General features: G+C 35.6%; 3 protein-coding genes and 3 non-coding genes across 6 annotated transcripts; 5 read left to right on the forward strand and 1 right to left on the reverse strand.

Annotated features, from left to right (window-relative positions):
* Nucleotides 1-903: 903 nt before the first annotated feature.
* Nucleotides 904-13182, reverse strand: LOC130736488 (protein FAR1-RELATED SEQUENCE 6-like). The gene is made up of 8 exons (XM_057588315.1): nt 12943-13182; nt 12470-12872; nt 1824-3877; nt 1527-1661; nt 1357-1449; nt 1193-1276; nt 1045-1101; nt 904-957 (listed from the first exon to the last, which is right to left on the reverse strand). The coding sequence occupies exons 1-8, from the start codon at nt 13180-13182 to the stop codon at nt 904-906; spliced, it is 3120 nt and encodes a 1039-aa protein (XP_057444298.1).
* Nucleotides 13183-18863: 5681 nt separating this feature from the next.
* LOC130738089 (rRNA 2'-O-methyltransferase fibrillarin 2-like) lies at nt 18864-22853 on the forward strand. Its single transcript, XM_057589989.1, has 7 exons — nt 18864-19021; nt 19253-19545; nt 20046-20141; nt 20243-20320; nt 20396-20572; nt 22156-22224; nt 22470-22853. Exons 1-7 carry the CDS (start codon nt 19003-19005, stop codon nt 22644-22646), a joined length of 909 nt encoding a protein of 302 aa, XP_057445972.1. The 5' UTR covers nt 18864-19002; the 3' UTR covers nt 22647-22853.
* Nucleotides 21196-21266, forward strand: LOC130741649 (small nucleolar RNA snoR60). Its single transcript, XR_009020535.1, has one exon. It is a non-coding gene; the product is annotated as a small nucleolar RNA snoR60 (small nucleolar RNA).
* Nucleotides 21415-21485, forward strand: LOC130741647 (small nucleolar RNA snoR60). The gene has a single exon (XR_009020533.1). It is a non-coding gene; the product is annotated as a small nucleolar RNA snoR60 (small nucleolar RNA).
* LOC130741648 (small nucleolar RNA snoR60) lies at nt 21707-21777 on the forward strand. Its single transcript, XR_009020534.1, has one exon. It is a non-coding gene; the product is annotated as a small nucleolar RNA snoR60 (small nucleolar RNA).
* Nucleotides 22854-24564: 1711 nt separating the features above from the next.
* On the forward strand, nt 24565-26083 carry LOC130738090 (protein DETOXIFICATION 34-like). The gene is made up of 2 exons (XM_057589991.1): nt 24565-24880; nt 25435-26083. Exon 2 carries the CDS (start codon nt 25441-25443, stop codon nt 25804-25806), a length of 366 nt encoding a protein of 121 aa, XP_057445974.1. The 5' UTR covers nt 24565-24880; nt 25435-25440; the 3' UTR covers nt 25807-26083.
* Nucleotides 26084-26827: the final 744 nt, after the last annotated feature.

The raw sequence follows: 26827 nt of genomic DNA on the forward strand, positions 1-26827 counted from the left end.
TTTCATCCATGGTTGTGTTCTCAAGAAATTGAAGAATAAAAAGAATGCTACAAAGAGGTGCCATGTTTAGACTAAAACAGAAGAGGATGAGAAATTGAGCAAACCTGCAAACTTGCAGAAGAGGCTTAGCAAACCTGCCTACTTGACACTTATTAAAGTTCCTTGATGTTGAGGCATAGTTTCTTTTAGAGACAGCTAAAAATTTTGTTTCTTGTAAATTATTAAGGATGTCATTTACGACTACATTATTTGGATTGATCATTCACATTCCACAACAGATATTTTAATTTTGTTGGGCTGTTCTTCTAACTTGAGATGTGCTTGGCATATTTGAGTGCTGTTTTTTTTTTGTAAGAAAGCTAATGGAGTAAACTGTAAAATGGTACCAGTTTTAGACTCAATTATTTTGTCAACCAGTTCCAGTTCAGATATGAATTTTAAATAAAGAATCAGCATATCTGCCATATGGTTCTTATCTTGGTACCAGTTACTTAATCAAGCATAATTTGAGCTGTGCTTGTCATATTTTTTCCTATATAGAAGCAACCACTTAATGAAGCATAACCTGAGCTTTATTTTTCTATGTAGAAGCAGCACCACCACTACTTAGTTAAGTTGATAACCAAAATTGTACTAAAAGAAACCAAAACAGAACCTGTATAGCAATTCTAAACAGATTTCAATGTAGACAATAAATTAATCATCTGATTAGATCAGTGAACAAAATCAGTAAGAATAAAAATATTAAGGTCATACCAATAAAGAAAACAGTGGCAAAAGCAAGTTATTCTTTCAATAACACCAACATATCTAATTGAAAGTAGCTAATAACATTGGCTTCATGTCCCAAAGAAGTCATGGTCAATCATTCATCTCATGTTTTTATGCTTCATGTCTTGATGATTATGGCTGATCATGTCTTGATGATGATGGCTGATTATTTATATGATGTTGTGCCTACCAAAAACACAAACAGACAAAGGAATTGATGAATTGATAAATTTGTATTCAAGAATCATATTGACACAAAATAAAGAACAATACCTGTACAAGTTCATAATAGCCAATACCACGGTTTACTATTTGAGCATAATATGGAACCTGCAAAATGAATATATCACTTCAGCTACTTTCAAAGAATAAATATTGAAAATAAAAAATATAGAGTACTCAATGTTTGCACCTGATTTACTTGACCAATGTGATTTTGATTTGGATTGAAGGGAGCTAAATGATTTATAATACCATTGCCACTCAAAAAGCAACTTTGCCCATCCTATTAATATATAGGTACAAATCAGTCATTTCTTATAAATTAAACAAGAACTGAGAATGACAGTAATAAAATTCATTTACTTGAATGCTCTCTTGTGTTCCAATCTCATTGATAATTTGAGATCTTATAAATCCATCATTCTTATTTACATGAACACTAGATGTACTTGAGCCCTGTCATCAAATAGCTACAATTAGACATACTTTTTACATTTCAGTAGAGAATCAGAATTTAAAAAAAAATAGATTACCTTGTTTTGACTTTGAACATTTTTGCTTTTTTGGTTGCCTTCCTGCGTTTTCTTTGTTGCAATCTTCTTGTTTACAATTTGATCAACTTTAGAAGCCTTCCTTTTTGAAGGAGGACGCCCTCTACCTCGAGTTACCTTAGGTTCAAGAATCTTAGTACCTTCTTCCTGAATTGAGTTGTCTTGGTCTGTAATTGGTGCTGTATTCATTCCGGGAGGTGTTTCTTTGCAGCTTAACTCATTCTTTAAGCTGTTAGAAGCCTTCCCTTTTGAACGAGGACACCCTTTACCTCGAGTTACCTTAGGGTCAAGAATCTTAGTACCTTCTTCCTGAATTGAGTTGTCTTGATCTGTAATTGGTGTTGTATTCATTTCGGGAGGTGTTTCTTTGCAGCTTAACTCATTCTTTAAGCTATTGATCCAATTCATTACTGTTACTAAATCATCATCAGTATTTATCCCCACAGAAGCAGCTTCATAAAAGGCGTCACATGCTTTGTTAAGTCGTTGCAATTCAGTATTTCCAGCTAAATTATCAAAACCACATTTGACAAGTGTGTGCTTCCTTTTTATATCCTTTCTCCAACGTGACAAAACATAACAAGATGGAACTGAATCTGTTATGCCTGTAAGCTTAAGCACAGAAAGGATATGCCTGCATAAAATTCCTCTAAACTCAAATAAGAGGCACGTGCATTGAAATTGACAATCTTCCTCATTGAAAGATATCTTGAACACTATATCTTTCATTTTGTCAAATACTTTCTTGGTTTCTGTAACAGAATATATTGACTGCAAGCCATCCATTTTCTCAAAGCAAGTATTGCAATACATCATAGAAGCAATCTCTACTTGAAATTCTTTGAATTTTGCATTGGTAAATGCTTTTTGGATTTGAGACTCAAAGCCAAAAATACTCACACAAGCTATTTCTGTATTAAATGAACCAAAATCAGCCAAGCTTTCCTTCTCGATTTTATCTCTCAATGCATTGTCATATTGTTCAACAAACTGCTTCAGTGTGGTCTTCGAGTTTACATACCCATCAAAAAATGAGTTCATACTTTCACTCCGCTGTGTTGTTGACATTCCAGCCCAAAACGTGTCTCTCAAGAACACAGGAACCCAACGATCTCTCTCATCAAACAACCCTTTCAACCAATCATTATCATGCAGCTCATAATCCTTAATCATTTTCTCCCATCTTTCCATGAAATCAGACCTGCTAAAAGAATCGTATACAGCACCATGCAGAAGCTTCTTGATGGACTCATAATTAGAGTGTCTGCCCAACTTCTCTGGAACCTTTTTCATTATATGCCACAAGCACCACCGATGACGAGCCTTTGGAAAAACAGCCTCAATTGCATTTTTCATTGCTCTATCTTGATCAGTAATTATAGCATTGGGAGCACGTCCATGCATACATTCTAACCATCTTGAGAACAACCAAGTAAAAGTTTGAGTATCCTCATTTGATAGCAGAGCACAACCAAGCAACATAGAATGGCCATGATGATTTACTCCAACAAAAGGAGCGAAGGGCATGTCATACTTATTTGTCAAATAAGTGGTATCAAATGTGATAACTTCACCAAAATATTCATACGCAATCCTAGATCTCGCATCTGCCCAAAATACATTTCGTAAATGGCTGTCATCATCCACATCCATGACATAATAAAATTGACTATTTTGTTTCTGTTTTCTAACAAAATAGTTTTGAATTGCTTGGGCATCTCCTGTCCCAAGCCGCAAGCGTCTTACCTTGTCAATATAGTTTCTACAATCTTTTTCTCCAAATGTAAGATTGTCATACCCATTTGCTTCAACAACAAAGGCTCTAAAGTTCCTACTCACATTAATCCCAACTTGATCATTAAGTTCCAATCTCCTTTTTATACGAGGCTCCAAATTCTTGTTACACCTAAGAAATCGTGCTTTTGTTGGGCTTAGATCATGATTATGCCCAAGATTAACTCTTGAAACCACAACTGTTCCATCAGAACTAACACATGCACTCAATCTAGCCTTACATTCTGTTTTTGTAGTAGGATTTGGCTTCAAAAGATTCTTCGAATTATTCTTATACTTCCTTGCTCTACTACATCCTATAGTAATATATTTTTTCCCATCATCTCCATTTTTAGAATTTATTTTACAAACTCCAAAACCCATAAGTCGAGCATAATTCTTGTAATACCTGTTAGCTTCATCTTCAGAGTTAAATGTCATCCCAACTTTAGGTTCTTCATCCTCATGAGATGCTTCTAATTCATCATGATCATCATGATCTTTTTCATTAACTTCAGTAGTCATTTCTGCTTCTTCACGTGAGGAAACATTGTCTTCCACTGTTGCAAGAATTTTTCAAAAAAACTAGTGAATTAATCAAACAAACAAACTAGACATTAGACAACTATCAATTGTTAAGATATATGAACACAAAATCATACTTATATTGTGAAGCGGAAAAAATGAAGAAGCCACCAAGTGCAGAGTCAACAAGGTGGAGGGATGAACTCTTCCCACGGGATGACGGCGACAACAAATTCTAAAGCACAAGGTTTTGGGCGCAAGAACAAGACAGTGAAGCAGCTCTCTTCAACGCCACGACGGCACAACTCTTCTCATCAACTCTTCTGGAACAGATGAATTTGGGCGAAAACAGAAGATTTGGATTTGGGCGGAAATAGAAGATTTGGCGCCAACACTACAGTTTCTAAATCAGAAATTTTGGAGGGTTTACTTTGAGTGTGGACTGTGGAGTTTGTAATTTTTCACTTTTTAAATAAAAAAATTATAAAACATGGGCTGACGTGGTCGTACACGCTCGTGCTCCAGGTCTCGTGTCTTCTATCATGTGAAGGGTTGAGACAAAGCTAAGTTGAAAAGGAAAGAACATGTGTGTGCTCATACTAAAATAAGACTGTTGGCCATCATTAGTGGATTCTCAATATGGGGTTGGGGAATTAGGAATAAAATGTGAAACCCCACATCTTGGTATTTTCTATAATACTTGTTTGCACTTACTAAAGGTTACTCGGTTTTTAAAGCTTTATTCTTTGCATGAACTATTTTGAGGAACTCGTCCCATGTATCTTTTGTGAAAATATGTATATTAGCATCTTACTTTGAACTATTTTCTTGAGCTTGAGGACAAGCAACCTTAAGTTTACGCTTGAGGACAAGCTGTCGTTGGGTATAGTGGTGTGATGACCCAGGATTTAAGGCTATTTTTCCTAGTTTATTTGCATGCATTTTACTATAATATTTAAGATATTTTAGTCATTTTAGGACACTTTAGGCTTATTTCATGCATTTTAATATTTTTATTTAGTTTTAGTATTTTTCTACATTTTATATTATTTTTCTAGATTTTATTAGGATTTAAATTAGCTTTATATTCGATTTAATTATTATTAGGATTTATTTACTTTAATTTAGGATTAGATAAGTTAATTTTAAGATGTTATCTTATTTTTATCTCTTATCTATTTTTATTTGCTTTATTTTAGGAGAAGATTTGGAGAAAAAAATAAGAAATCATTGAAAATTCGGAATTAAAAAAGAATTCTGGAGGCTGGAATCATGCGGAGCACAAGTGCACAAGCTTATCATGCACCTGCGCCTTGATCGTGACACGTGGAGAACTCTGCAAATGAAAGCCCAGGATCGCGCGAGTGCACAGCTATACAATGGGCGCGTCCGCACTGAATCATTTTCTGCGCCAGAAAAGACAAAATAGGCACAGAACACGAAAAAGCACTATAAAATCAGTTTTAAACCTATTTTTTTGGGATCTTTTTCATCTTTCTTTTCTCCTAAACCAAATAAAAAAACCTTTGGGAGACTTGGAAGCAATTTCTTGGTGGAGAGGAAGGCTAGGCCCTTGAGGGCCGGTGTCAGGGCCATGGAGGAGGTGACAGCTTCTCCGGATGTCCATGGCTCCGTTCTATTTTGGGTTTTGCTTTTCTTTTTACCTATTTTATTGTTTTGACTCTCTTTTAGTATTTGGGATGACTTTATTTGATTTTCTTTCTTGTTCAATATACTTTTATGCAATTATAAGTATGTGTTTCCATTATTTGGCGTTTCTCTCTATGCTTAGTGCTTCTATTGGTCGATTGATAATTTTAAGGGTTTATATTAATTCGTAAATAAATTGAGAAATTGATATGAGTTAATGTAGCTTAGTTCATAAGAAGAGGAAAAACACCTATGTCTTAGGTTTAATAATTCTCTTTGCGCGTTCATGTATCTTTTACCAATTTGATGTTGTTTAGGATTTGGATGACAATTGAGAAGTTGGTGTAATTTTAGTTTATGAGAGGAACCACCCTTGCATCAGTCATCTTAAGAAAGACATGTCTTAGGTAGGGTTAAGGTTTTCTAGGTGACAATAGGAGACATTAACTCTTAGGTATGAATATCATGAGTTGGAAAAGAGATCTATACCGAGTGACTAGTCGGGATACTAGATAATCATATCCTAGAGAGGTGAGTATCCCGACTAGTCACTCGGTATAGATCTCTTTTCCAACTCATGATATTCATACCTAAGAGTTAATGTCTCCTATTGTCACCTAGAAAACCTTAACCCTACCTAAGACATGTCTTTCTTAAGATGACTGATGCAAGGGTGGTTCCTCTCATAAACTAAATTTACACCAACTTCTCAATTGTCATGTAAATCCTAAAAAGCATCAAATTGGTAAAAGATAAATGAACGCGCAAAGAGAATTATTAAACCTAAGACATAGGTGTTTTTCCTCTTCTTATGAACTAAGCTACATTAACTCATATCAATTTCTCAATTTATTTACGAATTAATATAAACCCTTAAAATTATCAATCGACCAATAGAAGCACTAAGCATAGAGAGAAACGCCAAATAATGGAAACACATACTTATAATTGCATAAAAGTATATTGAACAAGAAAGAAAATCAAATAAAGTCATCCCAAATACTAAAAGAGAGTCAAAACAATAAAATAGGTAAAAAGAAAAGCAAAACCCAAAATAGAACGGAGCCATGGACATCCGGAGAAGCTGTCACCTCCTCCATGGCCCTGACACCGGCCCTCAAGGGCCTAGCCTTCCTCTCCACCAAAAAATTGCTTCCAAGTCTCCCAAAGGTTTTTTTATTTGGTTTAGGAGAAAAGAAAGATGAAAAAGATCCCAAAAAAATAGGTTTAAAACTGATTTTATAGTGCTTTTTCGTGTTCTGTGCCTATTTTGTCTTTTCTGGCGCAGAAAATGATTCAGTGCGGACGCGCCCATTGTATAGCTGTGCACTCGCGCGATCCTGGGCTTTCATTTCCAGAGTTCTCCACGTGTCACGATCAAGGCGCAGGTGCATGATAAGCTTGTGCACTTGTGCTGCGCATGATTCCAGCCTCCAGAATTCTTTTTTAATTCCGAATTTTCAATAATTTCTTATTTTTTTCTCCAAATCTTCTCCTAAAATAAAGCAAATAAAAATAGATAAGAGATAAAAATAAGATAACATCTTAAAATTAACTTATCTAATCCTAAATTAAAGTAAATAAATCCTAATAATAATTAAATAGAATATAAAGCTAATTTAAATCCTAATAAAATCTAGAAAAATAATATAAAATGTAGAAAAATACTAAAACTAAATAAAAATATTAAAATGCATGAAATAAGCCTAAAGTGTCCTAAAATGACTAAAATATCTTAAATATTATAGTAAAATGCATGCAAATAAACTAGGAAAAATAGCCTTAAATCCCGGGTCATCAAGACGCATCATATCCTAAGTGCTTCATTAATGAGACTAGATGCTTTTTAGTCTCATTTAACTTTTCTCGATCTCATTTTCACATTCTCCTTTCTCATCTCTAACTTTGCTCTTGTAGTAATGATTCATTTAAGGCTTGAACTTGATTTCTAATTACATCAACATCCTCTGTAGTAGTATAACGATTTGTCGTGAAACTTGAAGATGCTTAAAGATCCACCAAATCCAAATATCCTCCCTTACTTCTTTCCAAATGAATCTATCCATATATCTACATCTGATGGCATAATTGATTGTTGACTACTCTCTTCATTTTCAAAGTCCATTGATGATGTGTTTTGTGTAGATATCTCTAACTTTTTCTTTTCAAACTTTTCCTGCATAAGTTTTAATAAATTTGAGAAATAGAGCAGTTTGAAAGAAGACATATATGATAAAGGAAGCAAAATAGTGTTGGACACTATACTGCAATAATAAAATAGGAATACCATAGCTATCTCTAATTAAACAAACAATACAATGTTGTGTAATAAGTTTTACAAATATTTATGACCAGAACTTTACTAGAAATTTTATGTACCAGAGTTACCAGCTGAACCGAAACCCCAACACCCTTCTTCTAGAATTCATGATCAGTTCATGCCAACACAATATTCTAGTGCAACAGAAACTCAAAACCTTTCATCTTGAAGCCATGACCAGTTTGCACTAGATTTTTCTACTCAAATAAAAACAAGACAAACCTTGAACTCTCCTACCCCTACCAAAGTTGAAGAACCTCAACCCTCAAACTAGATCAGAATATGGAAAGAGAAATGATGAGTCTCTGGAAAAAAATTTACATGCTAAACTAGTACTATAAGAACTACTTGTAAAGCATACACAACTAAACCATTAAAAAGAAGAAAGATTTTAGATGATACTTACAAAAGCAAATTTTGCATGAGGACCCACCAACCTTTGATCCTTTCTTCGATGAGTGCAAAAATAAAAATTAGTCAAGGGTGGATCTGCTCCACTTTCTTCCCTCTATAATTGATAAATGATATTTTGTATTACTAATATTGTTAAGTAAATTATAAAAATAGTGGGGCATTAACAATACCATTCTCTTCTAATGCAACCGATGAGTTATTGATCCACCGTTGTGAATAGATGCACCTGCCATTGACCTACAATTTCTTTTACTTATTTTAGACTTTACTATGAAATGAGGAGATTCTCAATGTGCCTTCTATTCTGCCCATACTTGCTTCCCAATCCAATCTGGTTTCCTATCTAACTTTTGTTGAACTTCCTGCATTATTTGTGACATTTGGCTGCACCTCGTTTCTCAAAATTACATCACACCAAGTCTTCATACTGAGGAGGCCATGTAAACATTGCCTGCAATGAATTTGAAAAGAAAGGAAAAAGTGTGACTCCATTAGATTTATTTCCAAAACAACATAAAATATTATTTATACTTTTTTATCAAATCTTGAGATCTGATTACCTTAAATAAATCAAACAACATATCTCGATCGGTTGTAGCTTCTTCCATGATGGCTGAGCTTCTTCAAACTTACTACGTATAATTGAAGTTAAAGCCCCAACTACCAACTAGTACCTATCAAACCTATGTACAACAAAACAATAAATGAAACAGTAAAAAAATCATAACATTAAAAACGTATAACAAGTTTTAAGACTTGAGACAATCAAATAACTCACCCATCATCTTCTTGGAGTATCACAATTCTCCTATCATCATTTCCTCCACTAACATGACTAGAAGAAGTAGATGACGCTTGAGGTTGAGGTAAAGTTACTTGAGGGTGAGATTGAGCTCGAATTGGTTGAGGTTGACTAGGTTGAGAAGGAGTGGTTGGAGGGTTACGTTCGATTGAGGTTGAGTATATTGAGGTTTCCTAGGTTAAGAAAGAGTGGATTAATGTTGACTAGGTTGAGGAAGAGTGGTTTTAGGGTGAGATTGAGATAGAGTATATTGAGGTTTCCTAGGTTGAGGAAGAGTGGTTTGTGGGTGAGAATGAGGTAGAGTATATTTAGGTTTCCTAGGTTGAGGAGGAGTGGTTTGAGGGTGATTAGGTTGAGGAAGAGCGTTTTGATGGTGAGACTAAGGTATAATATATTGAGGGAGACTAGGTTGAGGTAGAGTGGGTTGGTGGCAAATTTGAGGCTTAATTGCACATTTGATCACCCACTTATACCCTTTTCACGATTCTGGTCTCTAACAAAAATCAATTGCATCACACGTCCCCGACGAATACCACCGTTTGCAGAATTGGTTTTCCGTCCAATTTCGTCCAAATTTTAATAGTTTCTGGGTAAATAAATAAATAAATAAACAAAAAATTAGAATCATATGAATGTTCATCTTCTCCATAAAAAAATACAGAAAATAAAAATTTCAATATCCTCCTCAGACCTAACAATCAAAGCACATATGAGCAAAGTTTTAATCAATGTCCAACCTCTCAAATAATTTTAACATTCACGTCCTTGTCTCTAGGTAGCTCATCTCCATTCCCTCTCGTCTTTCTCAATAGCTAGAAAGAGCCTTTTGTAAACACTCAAACCCCACATCACTGAACCTTCAAAACCTATTCCTCATTCCCTCAAATTGACGAATTTCATCTCCATTCTACCATTTATTTTCTTCTTTGCCATGAACACCCAAATACCACCATTATAATTCCTCTCAATATCAAGCATCAGATCCAATTTGTAATCAACCCTAAACACACAAACCTGTCTCCCTCTGATCCTCGTTTAGACAATACACCAGATTTGTTGGGCTTGCTTCTCAGTGAGTTGATATGATGAGGGCTTCGATTTAGCAACTCAGGGATAGAAGAAGGATGTTGGGTTGAAGAAGAGAGGTTTCTGGGTTCCATGGTTGACAAAGGTCCACCGTGATTTCATCATTTTCACCAATCGAACCCTAAAGGTTTCTTCTTTTTTCTCATTTTTGCGGCTCGGGTTGAAGATGGGCACATGGATCTGGTTTGGACACCCAGTGAGTGTGGATACCTATTTCAATTACATGAGATGCCATGTTGACATGAAAGCTTGGATTCTTGGAAAACTATGTGGCAGTGTTCTTCGTTGTTTGTTTAAGGGTGAATAACATAAATGCAGTCCTTATTCATTGTTCGATTATTTTTCTTGGATACATGACAACAAGTGTCAATTTAATGCTTAGATTCATTTTTTTCTATTTTGGGAACGGTTCTGAGATTTAAACGAAGGAGAATTGAGATTTGTTGGGCGATTTTTATGTGATTATTTTTTGGGCATGGTTTGTTCAACTTGGGTTTTTCTGGGATTTTTCTGAAATGGGAAGATGAACATCATGAATGATGAAAGAAAAAAATAAAGATGATGATTTTTTGGGGTTTTATTTATTTTATCCAGAAACAGTTAAAATTTGGACGGAAAACCAATTTTGCAAACGGTCTTATTCGTTGGGGATGTGTAATGCAATTGATTTTTATTGGGGACCAGAATCGTGAAAAGGTATAAGTGAGGGACTAAATGTGCAATTAAGCCTAAATCTGAGGGTTATCTTATGGAATTATCAATGGTATGTGTATTTGTGACTTATTAGAAGTGCATGTTGTAATTCGTGCACACTTCTTTTGTTTCCCCTTTTTAATTGACTTCATAGATATCTGAAGAGGTTTAGAACAACAAAATTAAGGAGGTCGTTGAAATAGTAAGATAATGCCAACAAAGCAATGACAATCTGCCACTATATAACTGATTCATCAGAAAATGGACAGCTAAAATAAAGTCATGTCTTCAATATTAGTCTTAACTGAGTTGCTGCAAGCATTTATGCAATTATCCCGAAAGTGAAGATATAAATGTCTAATTCAGAAAATGCCACGATATTTATAAACTCAAGTAAAAAAGAACAGTCCTAGATTCATCTGAATCACAGTCCTAGATTCAGAAAATGCCACGATATTTACATCTGATTCATCTTGCATTTTCTTTGTCTTTAGTATTCTCCTATTGTTCATAACTATGTGAAATACATTCTCAAATACATTTTTTTTATATGCATAAGATCTAGGTTATGCCTCAAACGGTTGTGTCTCTAACATGACAAATCCCATAATAAACTTCTTTTGACCCAATTATGGGAAACTCCGTGGCCTGGAACATTGCACTCTATCACTTCAGTGCTCTTGGGAAATTCACGAACCACTTCTCACACTTGGTGACCATTCAACTTGTCAAGAGCCATGAATTTCTCAATTTTGTTTCTGAAAAAATGCATCCTTGTCTTTTCTAATAGAATGGTTCAGAGGTAAAATTTTGCAGTGACTTATTTGTTTGTGAGTTGTGACCATATTTTCCTTACTAAGTTCAATGGTTGATGTTTGAATTTGACTTATTTGTTATGGTTGATGTTTAATGAATTTATGATACTATCCATATTTTCCTTTTTCCGTATTTGATTTCCCCTACTGTTGTAAGTTTATGTTGTTGTCCTAATGAGTTATGTGAGCTTGTTTTAATTTAATTGTAGGAACCATGAAGCAATAATCCCTAAGTTAATCTTTCTCCAGATGCTAATAATAATGCACAAGAAATCGTTGGAGCTTTTGTTAACTCTCGTGGGAAAATGAATCCAACTTGGGAGAATTTTGCATTTCTAAAAGAAGGAAGAAGGAAGAACTAATGTATACATTGGCCTTGTAAAGGAGGGGGCATAAATAGGATGAAGCATCATCTTGCGTACATATGAGCAAAATAAGCTCTTGTAAGAAAGTTCCTCCATATGTTTTCCATCAAATGAAAGAGGCACTGAAAAGTATCAAAGATTAGAAAAATAATGGAGACCTTGATGAAGCATTTGGTGATAAGATTCTTGATGAAGGCAAACAAACTAACGATATCCCAACTAAAACACCAACATATACTCTAATTGGAGGAAAAAGGAAAGCTAATGTCGAAGTTTGTAGTATTTTTACTCCAACAACAACTCTTGGGTCCCAACCAACTCTAAGAAGTGTCATATCTAGCAAGGAAGCCGTACAAAAAGCTAATATGACTATTGCAAGATGGTGCTTTGATGCTTGCATTCCATTTAATGTTATACAATCGTCATATTTTCAACCTGTTATACGAACTGAGATCCTTAATGGAGGTGTCATTAAGATCTACCACTGGTGGTTCTGCAACCGTTGAATTTGCAATTTGCAATTGGCATTTGGTCCGCTGTACCCTCTTTCCAGTTGTCTGTTTCTATCTCCGCGAACACTGAACTGAGATCCTTAATGGAGGTGTCATTAAGATCTACCAGTGGTGGTTCTGCAACCGTTGAATTTGCAATTGGCATTTGGTCCGCTGTACCCTCTTTCCAGTTGTCTACTTCTATCTCCGCCACTGAACTGAGATCGTTAATGGGGGTGTCCTTAAGATGTACCATTGATGGTTCTGCAGCCGGTGGGTTTACAATTGGCATTCGGTCCTTCAAAAACTCTTTCCACTCACTTGCTTCTGACTCACAGTTCCTATCCCATAGGGGAACAATTTTTGGGAATAGGTGACCTTCTGCCAATTTCACCTAAATAGAAAAGGTTAGAAGCAATATAACATCAAAACAAACTAGAGATTAGAGCAATATACAATAATACCTGCACCCAGTGGATCTTGTCAACATGTCCAAGTACTATGCAAAGCGGTTCAGTGGGTGGTGCTCCAGCAATGGGTACAAATGTAGATGAACCATCAACCGAAAGCGTGATCAAGATCAGCTGAAAGGTTGTAGCAGCAACAACTCCCATTTCTGGTAACGAAAACCAATGTTCATCATTTGCCTCCTCTCCTACTTTGACATTTAGTGCTGCCATTGGTTCTGATTTCAAGGGGCCCATGTTATCAAGAATTAAGAATTAACTTGTTGAAGGATTGCAAAAAAGAATGGCAATTACTCTACGAAAGTCAACAAGCTAATTGGGCTCGGACTGGTTGTCGAATCATGGTTGATGGGTGGAGTGATCAAAGGCTAAGAACTTTGATCAATTTTTTTGGTGCTTTGATGTTGTGTTTAGATTCATTAGTCTCTAGTATTATTTCTCATTTCATAAATTACTTGTTTATTGTGGTGCAAGTATATCATTTGTGAAATATTTTGATGCATCTGATGTTGTGAAAGATGCTCCGACGTTGTGCAACCTATTTTCTAAGTTATTGAATGGGTTGGGCCTGGGAACTTGGTTCATATAGTGACAGATGATGCTGCCAATTATGTAGTTTATGGTAGATTACTTTATGAAAGTATAGCACCATCTTCTACTCTTCATGTGATGCTCAGTGCTTGAATCTCCTTTTGAAGAAAATTGGTAGCCTACCTCATATTGTAGATGTTGCCTCAAAAGCTTCAAAGGTAATTAAATTTGTCTACAATCATATGGTGTTCTTGTCTTGGCTTAGGAAAAGAGATGGTTGGAGAGAAATTGATGGCCCGGGAGTGACTAGGTTAAGCAACCACTTTTATTACACTGAAAAAATATTCATGATCAGCAGAACCATTTGGAAGCTCTAGTTGTGGATAAACACTTTGTTAATCTAGCATTAGCAAAGACTGTAGCTGGAAAAACTGTTAAAAGTATAATTTTAGATCAAAAATTATGGAATGATTGTTTTATTGTGTCAAAAATTGTAGCTCCCATTATTCAATTATTAAGAACTGTAGATGGGGATGAAAAACCTTCTATGGGATATGTTTATGATGACATGCAAAGGGCAAAGAGTGCAATAAGGGTGATGTTCAATAATAAGAGCCATTTGTATAAGCCCTACACAAATTTTAATAAGGCTCGATCGAATAAACACTTGAAGCGTACTCTTCAAGCAGTTCCTTATTTTTAGAATCCATCATTCTTTTATGGTGCTAATTTTCGTGAAAAGGGGAGTGTTGTTCAAGGACTTCTTGATTTGTTTGACATAAAAGGTATTTGTCTTGACTTGCCCAAAGCCCTTGAAGAGATGCAAATGTATCGTGCTCGGGCTCGTTCTTTTGCTCGAGAAAGTTCTTTGAAAGCGATCACACAAATACGTCCGGGTAAATTTGAATTTAAAGTTTAAACTTATTTTGCTGTAAATATTTGGATCTTTTTGTTTATGGAAGAGATTGATAAATATTTATATGTTTTGTAGATCAATGGTGGATGTATTATGGGAATAATGCTTCAATATTGCAAAAGATAACCCTCAGTCTTCTTAGCCAAACTTCATCATCTTCAGGGTGTGAAAGAAATTGGAGTTTCTTTGAGCGCATCCATACTAAGAAAAGAAATAGACTTGAACATTAAAGGCTAAGTGATCATGTTTATATTACTTGTAACTTGCATTTGAAGAAAAGGTATATAGGTTTATTTATGTCAAAATATTATTCTTCACTTGTTTTTTTAGCTTAGCTATCGTGCTAACTTGATATTTTCTTTTTAACGTTTTATTTTAGAAGGGACTTGAAGTAGAGACCATATGATCCCATTGATTATGAAAGCATTGATAAGGTTGATTTTTGGGTAGTTAGGGAAGAAGAACCTCCTAAGTTTGATGCTAATGAACTTGACAACGAGAATTCTATTTAAGAAGAAAATGCAATCCCGATAGTAGGTGAATCAAGTAATGTTGTGGGTTAATATTTTTCTTATTGATTTAGTTTCAAATTTTAAAGTATCACTCTAGAGTTGAAATTTTACTTTTCCCTTTCATGCTATTTAATTAGGTGATGAAGAAATTAACGTTTCACCTATCTTGGATTCAAATGATCTTGGTCTTGGGAATGATATTGTTGGTGGAAGTGGTGCAAATCCTAGCACATCGTCATTTGGAGGATTGAAATTCAACCTTAATGACTTTGACACTTATGATGATTAGTTAGGACTTGGGAATGATGTTGTCTTTAGTACTAATTATACTTATTGATAAATAATGGTTTGTTATGTTTTGTGATTTTTTATATGACAATGTAAACAGTACGAACCTATATATTTTGCTTTGTTGGACATAATTGGTAACGTACTTTCTACTTAGTTATGAATATTTTTTTTGAGGTATGTGTTGTTTTATGATTTGATAATGCACTTCAGAAAAACCTATTTGTGGGAATTTGTGTAATTTGAAGGTTGAAAATGTTTATATTGTTTGTATTTTTCATTTTATGTATTATTAAATATATGTTATATATTTAAAAAATATTATTTAATTATCATTGGTTTGACCTCGGTCCAACCAATGAACCTTGAACTGATGCCTCGACCGGTCTGGTTCTGCTAACATTGGTTTATAGACTTATAGTTTACTTCGATATGTCATTATATATTCCATATGCCTAAATATTATGTTATATTTCAACTATTTATTTTATTTTGTTAAAATCACTCTTTATTTTGGATGATGGTGCCTGTTCTCTGTGCTGCTCTGGTGCGTTCCAGTTTTGAAACTTTGTTGCTGCTGTTCAAGACCTCTGTACCTGTTCTTCTCCTTGCAGTTGCTTGTCCTGTTCCTCGCGTTGTGTTGCGGCGGCTGCGTCTTCGGTTCCGTTGTTGCAGCTGCTCCCTGGTCGTGCTCACCCTCTTTGGCTTTTGTTTATTTGCTTTGTTCTTATGTTATTTACTTACTTGCTACTTCTTTGTTTTTTCTCTACTGTACTCTGGCTTTTGCCATCCTTATTTATATAATATTTGGTTTCTCCAAAAAATATAATATTTAAAATAAATAAAAATTATTTTTATTTAAAAATAATTTGTGCATTGCACAGGCTACTTACTAGTTTTATTTAAAAGAAGTATTTTAAAATAAATATGACATAGATTAAATTACTTTAATGATGATAGAAAATTATATATTTTTAAAATTTTTCAAAATTCAAAAATTATTTTGCAACGGGTACATCAGGTTTATTTATTCTAAATGATTTACTATATGAAATGAAAGTGTTGCAAGAACTCGAATCAGTTTTTTAACAAAGTGTAAAAGCTAAAAAACCTAGAGCTCAACAAGATTATGACCAAATTCAAATAGTTAAAAACAAGGCTGAATCTGCTAGTACATAAGGCTGGTTTAATAAGGGGATGTTACGAAACTTCTGGCACAATATATTAGAATATGCAACCAGTAAAGTGAGGAAAGCTTGAAGAAATCAAAAAGCACAATAAAGTGTTAAAATCTACTGAAGTTGTTATGGGAGCCATAAGTTGTGTGGAAGTCAGAGCAGAGATAAATATAATCTAAAGTTTGGTAATAGAGAATGAAAATTCATTCAACTACCCTTCCAATTCACACGTAGTCTTCACATGAAAATTTTTGGTGAAAAATCCATTTCCCCCTTAAAACAGAACAAAGCACGGTGAACGGTGAAAGTAATTATGAATGTGTTGGTCCTCCATTTCATGATTACTCTTTGCTTTTACGTTTTGATGAAACTCATCCCAGTTCTCAACGAAAAATAATTTGCAGTCATACTTGTCCCTGTGGAAGGCTCGTAACGATGTCATCTTCAAAAACGAAACTTTCGTGGCTGAATCAGTGTGGGATCTTCATCTTTCCAGAATTACAGGGTGGGTGAAAGGCTGGTGGAAGGAATGTCCTTTCTCGGCCTATGATTTGGAGCAACACTTTGGGGATATTTGTATAAAACCTAGACTGCAAAAGGTGAGAGTCTGCGAATGGGTACGACCGCCAGCGGGTATCCTCAAATTCAACATTGATGGATCATCAAAAGGGAACCCCAGGTTGTAGTGGTGTCGGCGGGATTGCCCGAAACCATGACAAGGAGTTCGTGGGAATTTTCTCCTTGGACATTGGTCATGCTTGGGCCTATGAAGCTGAGGTCAGAGCTATCCTCATGGCTTTGAATTTCTGTAAACAGTTCTCTCTCCAGCCTGTTATTATTGGGAGTGATTCACTGCTCGCGGTAGGTTGGGTGAGCTGAAAATCAAATAGACCTATAAAAATGCTCCCTGATCTAAAGAGGATTGACATTTTGTGTAATGAGATCGATTGCTTGGGTATATGTCATGTTTATAGGGAAGCTAATGACCTAGCGGATCATCTAGCGACGGAGGGTTGTGGTAGATCCCAACCGATTTGGAGCCTCTTGTAGTTTTTGTTTTGCTACATAGCAGGTTCTATTTCCTACTTGAGAGGGATGGTCTCAAGCTTTTATCAATCTTAATAAATATTTCGTTTTAAAAAAAAATAGATGAAGCAAAATGGGACATGGAAGCAGGAAGGTGAAAAAGGAAAGAAAAAACAAACGATCATGAAAGCAGGAAGGAGGAGGGGAAAGAAAAATAAATTTGGGAGAGACGAGCAAAAGAGCAGCGTCTACCTGTTTAGGGCATGATTGAGGAAACTCTAAGTAGGGATATTGGGCGAGACAATAACAATAATAAGCCGCGACTTTTTACAAAAATTCATAAAATCTGTTTGGCTCACCGTTTACTTAAAATTCAAAAATTGAGTTATTAATAGATAAAGTACACATTTTAGGAGCTTTAAAACTAATATAATTAACTATATTTTCAAGAAGCTATTTTGTTTTTTTTTTCATAAAAGAAGCAAAAGAAAAAACAAAACAGAAGAAGAAACTACTGCCTCAAGAAGGCAACACCAAGGGTATCAGTGTGCAGTAGAGTTGTGACACCAGCAAAAGGAGAATCCCAAAAACAAGTCGAGCTTGTATTAGACTCTCCAAGCTTGGCCAAGTAATTAGCAACATCATTTCCTTCGCGAAGCAAGTGGTGACAGTGGACTACCCAACTCTGACGAATAAGACTCTTAATGCTACTAATTATACAAGCATTCTGATGAAACGAAGGATGATCATAAATCAAAAGCCCGAAAGCAAGCATAAAATCCGTGAATAACTCAACGCTTCTACATCCATGCTCCCAACACAGATTCAAGCCCCGAAGGATTGCCAAAAGCTCCGCACGAAAGCTATCACCAATACCCGCAAACCCAACAAAACAAAAAATCCAAGTACCTTGACGTGAGCACACAACACCACCGAACCTAGAGGGACTTGAATTACCTATAGAGCTGTCGTCTGTATCGAGGGAAACAAAACCTCCACAAATGCTTACCCAACAAAGCCACATTATTCATACGAGCACTGCTAATACCAAGCCCATCATGCCTCTTTGACTTCGTAATAGTCTCTCAAGGCACCAAAGGAATAACATTGTCATTGACATTTCCAAAACAAACCGACGCACAATTGCATCAATTTGATCACTAACAAACTAAGGAAGCCAATTCAACTGTTACTTAATTATTCATCAATAATAATGCAAATATTAGTCAATAATATAATTGACTAATACTATTACTACTTTTTTTTTGTTGGTTTTTTTTGTCAAAGAAGGTGAATTTATTAGATGAAGTGGGCCTTGCCCAAAACAAGAGTACAAGGCCTAACAATTTCAGCCATTTCCACAGTGCCTCTACATACTATTACTTACTTTTACTAGTATTACTTACTTAGGTCAGCTAAAGAGCTCTCGACTGTGTCTTGGGCTTTTACTTTGGGCTTCTAAGTTGACAGACCCATAACACAAAACCCTAATGTTAAACCCTAACTTTGAGCTATAAAACCCTCGTTTCTGAACCCTACTATGTGACGTTGCCTTGTCTGTAATTCTGCAATTTCGTTCGAATCATCTCTTTGCAAGCTCAGAACAATGGTTCCTCCTCCTCGAGGTATCAGAATTAACCTGAAAAATTGTCTGATTTTCCTCCATTCCCCCTACCCTTTTTATTTCATCATAATGGTTACTGAAATATTTCTTCTAATTTGTAAACCCTGATATGCTCAAAGGAATGATTTTTACTAGCTTTGTAGTGCTTGGAATTTTTTTTGCTCTTATTGGTAGAAGAATGTAGTGTGACCTAGCGCCCTTTTTTTTAATAATGGTGTTTGAATTTTTGTAGGTCGCGGTGGCAGTGGTTGGTTCAGAGGTAGAGGGAGAGGTGATGGAGGAAGAGGAGGAGGTAGAGGTACCCCTTTTAAGGCACGAGGTGGTGGTAGAGGAGGAGGCAGGGGAGGCCGCGGAGGAGGTAGAGGTGGCAGAGGTGGAGGAATGAAAGGAGGGAGCAGGGTTGTGGTTGAGCCTCACAGGCATGAGGGTATTTTCATTGCCAAGGGTGGTAAAGAAGATGCCCTTGTTACTAAGAATCTGGTTCCGGGTGAAGCTGTTTACAATGAGAAAAGGGTTACTGTGCAGGTTATTTCTTTCTCATTTATTCCGTGTATAATGAGATAATTTAACATCATATTTACTTTAACATGCATGTAAATAGCATTTCATTAGGAGGGTTTTGTTGATTCCTCAGTAGGTTTTTGGTTACCTTTATGTTTGTGAAGCTTCTTCTTTGGTGGGGTTTGGTACCTCCTCATTTGAGTTGTATACTATATGTTGGGCTATGCCTTAATGTTTTCTCCTTTGTTTAAATATGTTTGTTTGCTAATTGCCTGGATTTTCAATTCTTCACACTTGGTTATTATGACAATAATGTCACTCCCAAGGTGTCTTAAGGGTTTTTCTGTTTATTCTTTGGTTTGTGAAATTAAATATATCCATTTATTTTGATGGTAATGTCAGGTAAATTCTCTGGGAAGCTGGGATTTTTTTTTTCAGAATTGATTCCTTAAATTTTAGTTTTTTTACATAGTATGTATTGTATTCTATATTTATCTGTTAACACCTGTAGTTACATTCTGCAGAAAGAGGACGGTACAAAAGAGGAGTATAGGGTTTGGAACCCTTTTCGCTCCAAGTTGGCTGCTGCCATTCTTGGTGGGGTTGACAACATATGGATTGTAAGAAGCTTCTCTGCCTTATAACATGTCCTGTACTTGCATTGTGCTACAATTATCAGTCTTTTGACTTTTTTTTTGTTTGTTACTTTGATTTAATAAAGAAACCTGGAGCCAAAGTTCTTTACCTAGGAGCTGCTTCTGGAACAACTGTTTCTCATGTGTCTGACATTGTTGGTCCAGTAAGTACTAATTCAGAGATGCATAATCTTTACATATTTGTTAATAGCTGATCTGAACATGTTCTTTCTATATAGACAGGAGTTGTCTATGCAGTAGAATTTTCTCATAGAAGCGGGCGTGACTTGGTCAATATGGCAAAAAAGCGTACTAATGTTATACCCATTATTGAAGATGCTAGACATCCAGCCAAGTACAGGATGTTGGTTGGAATGGTAGATGTGGTATTTTCTGATGTTGCTCAGCCTGATCAGGTGTGGTAATTTCTGACTGATATACCTTAAAAGAACTAACTCTACATGATACCTCTCAAGGATGGTACCTGCCTCATGTCCCTAAAGCCCATATGGGATATTTTTCTGTAATGGAATTGTATACTAATTTTAATTTGCACTGGTATTGTTCACTTGATCATCATGCACTCCTTCTGTTTTTTTGGCATTCAATATCCGGCCAGCTATCTGTTATGCTATAGCTTGTGTATAGTGTATCTTCTTATTATCAACCATGAATATGTAATTATGTAATTTTGTACCGAGGCAGTTATATGTAGTGTCATATATTTTTTAACATATCTTACAATCCATAGAAGCTGCCACCCCCCACTTGCTATCCTGCTATTGCAATATTGGGGTTGGTCTTTCTATGCCACTATCAGATTATTCTATTTTCTTTTCCCTTCCTGGACTCTTGCATTTGTCTATCAATCAATCTTCTAAACTTTGCTGCTCTTTACCCACTTGTCTTCCAAAATCTTTATTTTTCAACTGTCTTTTACTTAATACACACATGCACACACACACACACACTACTGTGTCACTGAATTTGTATTTTTCAATCCTTTTTTTATCTATATACGACATCCATGTGGGATATTGTGCATATGAAGAGTTACTCGGGTTCCCCTTCAAGACATCATGGATGATGGTGACCCGAGTTTCCGATGCCTGTTAATTTCTTTTGTTTTTTCCTGTATTATTTTGTTGTGCTGACTTAAAGTTGATGAAATAATGAGTTGCCTGATTAATTTTCTAAATTTTACTCATTATCTACTTTGTCTCTATTTGTATTTTCAAATATTTCTTGTCTGATATCTGTGCATATGATGAGTTACTCGGATTCCCCTTCAAGACATCTTGGATGATGCTAACCCGAGTTTCTGATGCACGTTAATTGCTTTTGTTTTTTCCTGTATTATTTTGTTGTGCTTACTTAAAATTGATGAAATTATGAGTTTCCTTGTCAGTTGTCCAAATTCTACTCCTCTTTATCTACTTTGTCTCAGTTTGTATTTTCAGTCCTGTCATCTATAAACTACTCTGTTTCACACATTTCTTTTCAATCATGTTCTCTTATTTCTCTGTATACACAGTTCATGTGTGTTATCTGTGCATATGATGAGTTACTCGGATTCCCCTTCAAGACATCATGAATGATGCCAACCCGAGTTTCTGATGCGCATCAATTTCTTTTTTTCTCCTGCATTGTTTTGTCATGTTATTTTTCAATGGATGGAAGTGTTGGTGCAAAATAATGATTTGCCTGATCAGTTGTTTTAATTTATTTTTTCAGTAAATATTGTGTTTCAGTAAATTCCTACTTTTTTACCCTATGCACTGTTCTATTTGTGTCCTTTTAAGTTTTTGTTTTTAATATCTTTTCTTTAATGGGAAAAGACTTTTGTTATTGTTGGTTGGTTGTGTTTTTTAGTGTTTTATCTTTGCTTGAAGGGAAACTCTAAAAAGTGTTTTTTTCACTGTCGAGTGTCAACTAACATTTTAAAACTTCGGGTAGTCTAAAACTTAGATTTTTAATGCTATTTTTGTGACCATTGCAGGCAAGAATTTTAGGGCTGAATGCTTCATATTTTCTCAAAACTGGAGGCCATTTTGTCATTTCAATCAAGGTTTGTTATGACATCCATCTCACTTTCACTTGCATCTTGGGACTTCTATCACACTAAGAAGTTGCGAGTATTATGAATTTTTATATGAAACTTGTACTCAGTAATTTTAATTAAGAACATTGCAAAAAGGTCAATTTTGTTATCAGTGTAAATGTATCTTTTGGTTCTTGTATGTTAAGGTCGTGCCTTGAATCTATTTATCTGCTGTTCATTTGCTAAATCCACTCAACTTGTTTGTATCTTAGGCAAACTGCATAGATTCAACAGTGCCTGCGGAGACTGTTTTTGTTAATGAAGTCAACAAGCTGAAGGTAGATCAATTTAAGCCTGCTGAGCAAGTCACCCTTGAACCGTTTGAGCGGGACCATGCTTGTGTGGTTGGTGGGTACAGAGTGTCCAAGAAGAAGAAAGATGCTGAGTAGATTGCTTTAGAGAAGGCATGCATTCGTGTATTTCAAGCTATATACCATGCTGTGATGTTTTTTTCAGTACCAGAGATTTCATCGTGATAATTTTTTGTCTTCAAAATGCTGGGATTATCGAACTTACTCCAATTTTCTGTAGAGGATTGTTAATGTCTTGGATCTTTAACATCTTATATTTAAATTGTAATTGGTATTTTAATGGTAGTGCTTGGTGTATTGCAGTATTTTCACAAAATCATATTCCTAGGCATAGGGGTGCGAATCCACTAAGGCTAGCCTAGTGGTAAGCTTCACTACTTGGAGAGTCCACGGAGGAAACTCAAATCTGTGCCAATAACTTTTTTTTTAGAACATTGCTCACAACTCTTGTTGGAGTCACTGCTTGATTTCTTAGTGAGATAGCCCTTTGTTTTCGTTGTGTATTATAGCCATCTCATCTTTTGATTCTAAGGTAAATTTCGTCACTAGATGGAGATCGAAGCCTCGGGTTTGTAAATTGTCATGTATTTAATTTGTAGAGGCTTGATTCTTACAAATATGTCTTTTAATTGTATGGGATAAAGCTCGATTTTGTCGTTGGAAGCATGAGATCAAGATCTTGGGTCCACACATCTGTCATGGGTTTGATTGGTTGAGGCTTGTTTTTTGGAGTTTCGTCATCTGCATAGGCTTGGGTGCATCTGGAAGTGAGTTTTTTTATGTGTATCTTTTTTTGATTTGTTGATTGATGGAGTTTCTGAGTTGGCTGGGTTTGGATGGTTGGGCTTTTTGTGTACATTTACCCCCTCTCTGGGTTGGTGTTGTGATCTTTTGAGATTCTGGGTTTCTTGAATTTTGCTTGTCTTGAAGAAGCTATGGAGGAGTTTTTTTTATTCTACATTTTTTTGTCTTGGTAGAAGGGAAGAAGGATGAGGAGAAAGTGAAGGGGGTGGCTAGTTCATAATCTACTATTAGCTTGTCGCTTCGACTATCCAAAGTTGCCGTTGTAATTTTTAGGTGCCAACAAGTATTTTCCATAATCTTAAAACTGATGATTCGATATCCTCATACCCTTTATCCGGAAAAAAATTGGCAATATGCATCGTAGGTCCCAACAGATAGTAATCATATGCTATTTTATCCACCATTATCTTAATTTCTGGCTCTCTGCCCTTCCGTGCTAGATATTTTCAAGTGCCCCCAATGCATTTCACGTTTCCACATTAATTAAGACGAAATACAAGTTAATTACCAGTTCTGTTGGAACAATTCTGGTTGACACCTGGGACCAAAAGCTGAATAAACCAAAGAAAAGAAAGAAAGATAATGATTTATCATGTCCTGGAATAATGATTCATAGACATAGGAATAGTAGAAACACCCCAAACACCCCTTTTTCCTGCGGATTTGGCCAAATAATACATTGAACTAACCACCTAAATACACATGACTAACCATAAAGCACATAACCGTGTAAAGTTGAAATTCCTAAATTAGGGATTTGACCAAATAATACACTGAACTAACCACCTAAATACACATGACTAACCATAAAGCACAGAACCGTGTAAAGTTGAAATTCCTAAATTAGGGATTTGGCCAAATAATATACTGAACTAACCACCTAAATACACATGACTAACCATAAAGCACAGAATCGTGTAAAATTGAATTTGGGAATTTCAACTGAGTTTACACGGTTATGTGCTTTATGGTTAGTCATGTGTATTTAGGTGGTTAGTTCAGTGTATTATTTGGCCAAATCCACAGGAAAAAGAGGTGTTTGGGGTGTTTCTACTATTCCTATGTCTATGAATCATTATTCCATGCTCTGTCACTTAGAATCTGCCAAAACTCTGGAAGGCACGTTTGGTAAAGTTGTGAGGACTTTTGGAGTGAGTAAAAGAAAATAAGACAGTGACTGGAAGGAATGATTGGAAGTTTTTATTAACAAATTTCAGCATGAGAAACTGAGTGTTAGGAGCTGCAAGGATGGAAGCGCCATTAGTGATAAAAAGTCTAGTTCAGAACAAGACTACTTGCCGGTGAAGAGCTTGAAGGATGCCAAATTTGTTTTCTGCACAGAGACAGTGAAGATATGGAGAATTGCATTCCCTCTTGCATTGTCATCGCTATTCCAGTACCTCACTCTCTCCATAATTTCCATCTATGCTGGCCATCTTGGAGACCTTGAGCTTTCTTCCATCTCTGTTTACCATGGTGTCATAGCTTCCATCTATTTTGACTTGCTGGTTAGCACCTGGCTCATCTGAACTTTTTTTTTTAATTGTTGGTTCTAATTTTCTTTAGAGCGAGTTTCGGAACAACGGTAAGGTTGGTGTCATGTAACTCTGAGGTCTTGCAAAAATGCAAGTTAAGGCTGCTTCCATGTGACTTTGCAGTCACAGTTTGAGCCATGGAATTAGCCTATTGCAAAAATGCAAGACTGCCACTATATGACTTTGCGGTCACATGTTCGAGTTGTGGAATCAGCCTATGTAACAGTGTAAAGTTAGGGTTGATGCCATGTGACTTTGTGGTCATAGATTTAAGATGAGAATCAACCTCTTGAAAGAATGCAAGTTAAGGCTGCTGTCATGTCACTTTGCGGTCACATGTTCGACCCCCAATATCAGCCTCTTGCAAAACCCGCAAGGTAAGATTGCCTACATTAGATCCATAAAATGAGTCCGACACACCCTCTCTAAACCCTTGAACCTCATGCATTGCGGGAGCTTTATGGTACCATATTTGCTTTTTTTTTTTCTTTCTCTGTTTTAATTTTCCGTTATAAATAAAATTGCAGTCTGGCATGTCAAATGCATTGGTGACACTTTGTGGTCAAGCTTTTGGAGCAGGGAAATTTCAACATGCTGGCATTTATCTCCAAAGGTCATGGATTATACAAATTGCCACTTGTGTAATCCTGTTGCCTATTTATGTGTTTGCCACTCCAATCCTAAAGCTTCTTGGCCAAGAAGAAGAAATAGCTGACCTTGCAGGCAAATACTCTATTAAAGTCATTCCTTACATGTTTTCCTATGCTATTGGTTTTCCCACCGTGAGATTTCTTCATGCCCAGAGCAAGGTTAATGTTATTGTGTGCATATCATTTGTGACTTTGCTCATACAAAATGGGATGCTTTACATTTCACCTATGTGTTTGGTTGGGGCATAAATGGTTTAGCCATTGGAAATAATATCACTGGGGTAGGAATGTCTGTGGCTATGGTTATCTATGTCATTGGTTGGTGCAAGGAAGGGTGGACTGGGTTGTCTTGGATTGCATTTAGGGAGTTATGGCCATTTACTAAGCTAAGTCTTGCCTCATCTGTGATGGCTTGCTTAGGGCAATGGTATGTTACTTGTATTATGCTCTTTGCTGGTCAACTAGAGAATCCTGTTATTGCTGTTGGTTCATACTCTATTTGGTAAGATGGTCCACCCTGCACTCATTTTGCAGCTATTCAGATTGGTTAGAATGCCCATTTTTTCTATTATTTTCATAGTGTAATGATACTTTTCAAAAATGTTACTCCAATCGATATCCGGTAATCATTGACATTCAATCCATACGTATTTTAGTGACAGTTTTTAATCATCACTAATGTTTATGGCATTTTAAGTGTATGTTCATTGAATGTGAAATGACAATCGAATTTTCATATATAATCACTTAATAAACCCTAACTCTTTACCTCTCAAGTTTTCTCATGTATTTACTTTTATATTTTTAGCTTCAATATTCTAAGTTGGTACTCCATGCTGCTCCTAGGAATAAGTACTGCAATAAGGTGAGTGACACTAAACTAACACATTACATAAGTTGGTTTAAGTAAATGAAGTGTATATAGTTACACGATGAAAAATCACAGCAAAACTAAATCACAGTGGACACCTATAAAATTTAAGGGGAAATTGACTTTTATAAATTGTGGTTTTAAATTTACCGTCATTTTTTACCGTGTGCCCAAACATGCATAAAATCTAATTGAAATATTGTGCAAGATTATGTGCATATAAATATAACTACTATTTGTTACATAAGAAATTATCTAAGAAGTTGATTAAATGACTATGGACCTGTTTAATTGCAGTTTAGTTTTCAGTTTTTAAAATAACTTTTAAAAATAATTTTTAAAAACAGTTTTCAGAAGAAGAAAACAGTTTGAATGACATGTTTTCTAACATTTAGAAAA

This window comes from Lotus japonicus, chromosome 2 (assembly GCF_012489685.1).
Source record: "Lotus japonicus ecotype B-129 chromosome 2, LjGifu_v1.2".
In the NCBI taxonomy this organism is placed as follows: domain Eukaryota; kingdom Viridiplantae; phylum Streptophyta; class Magnoliopsida; order Fabales; family Fabaceae; genus Lotus; species Lotus japonicus.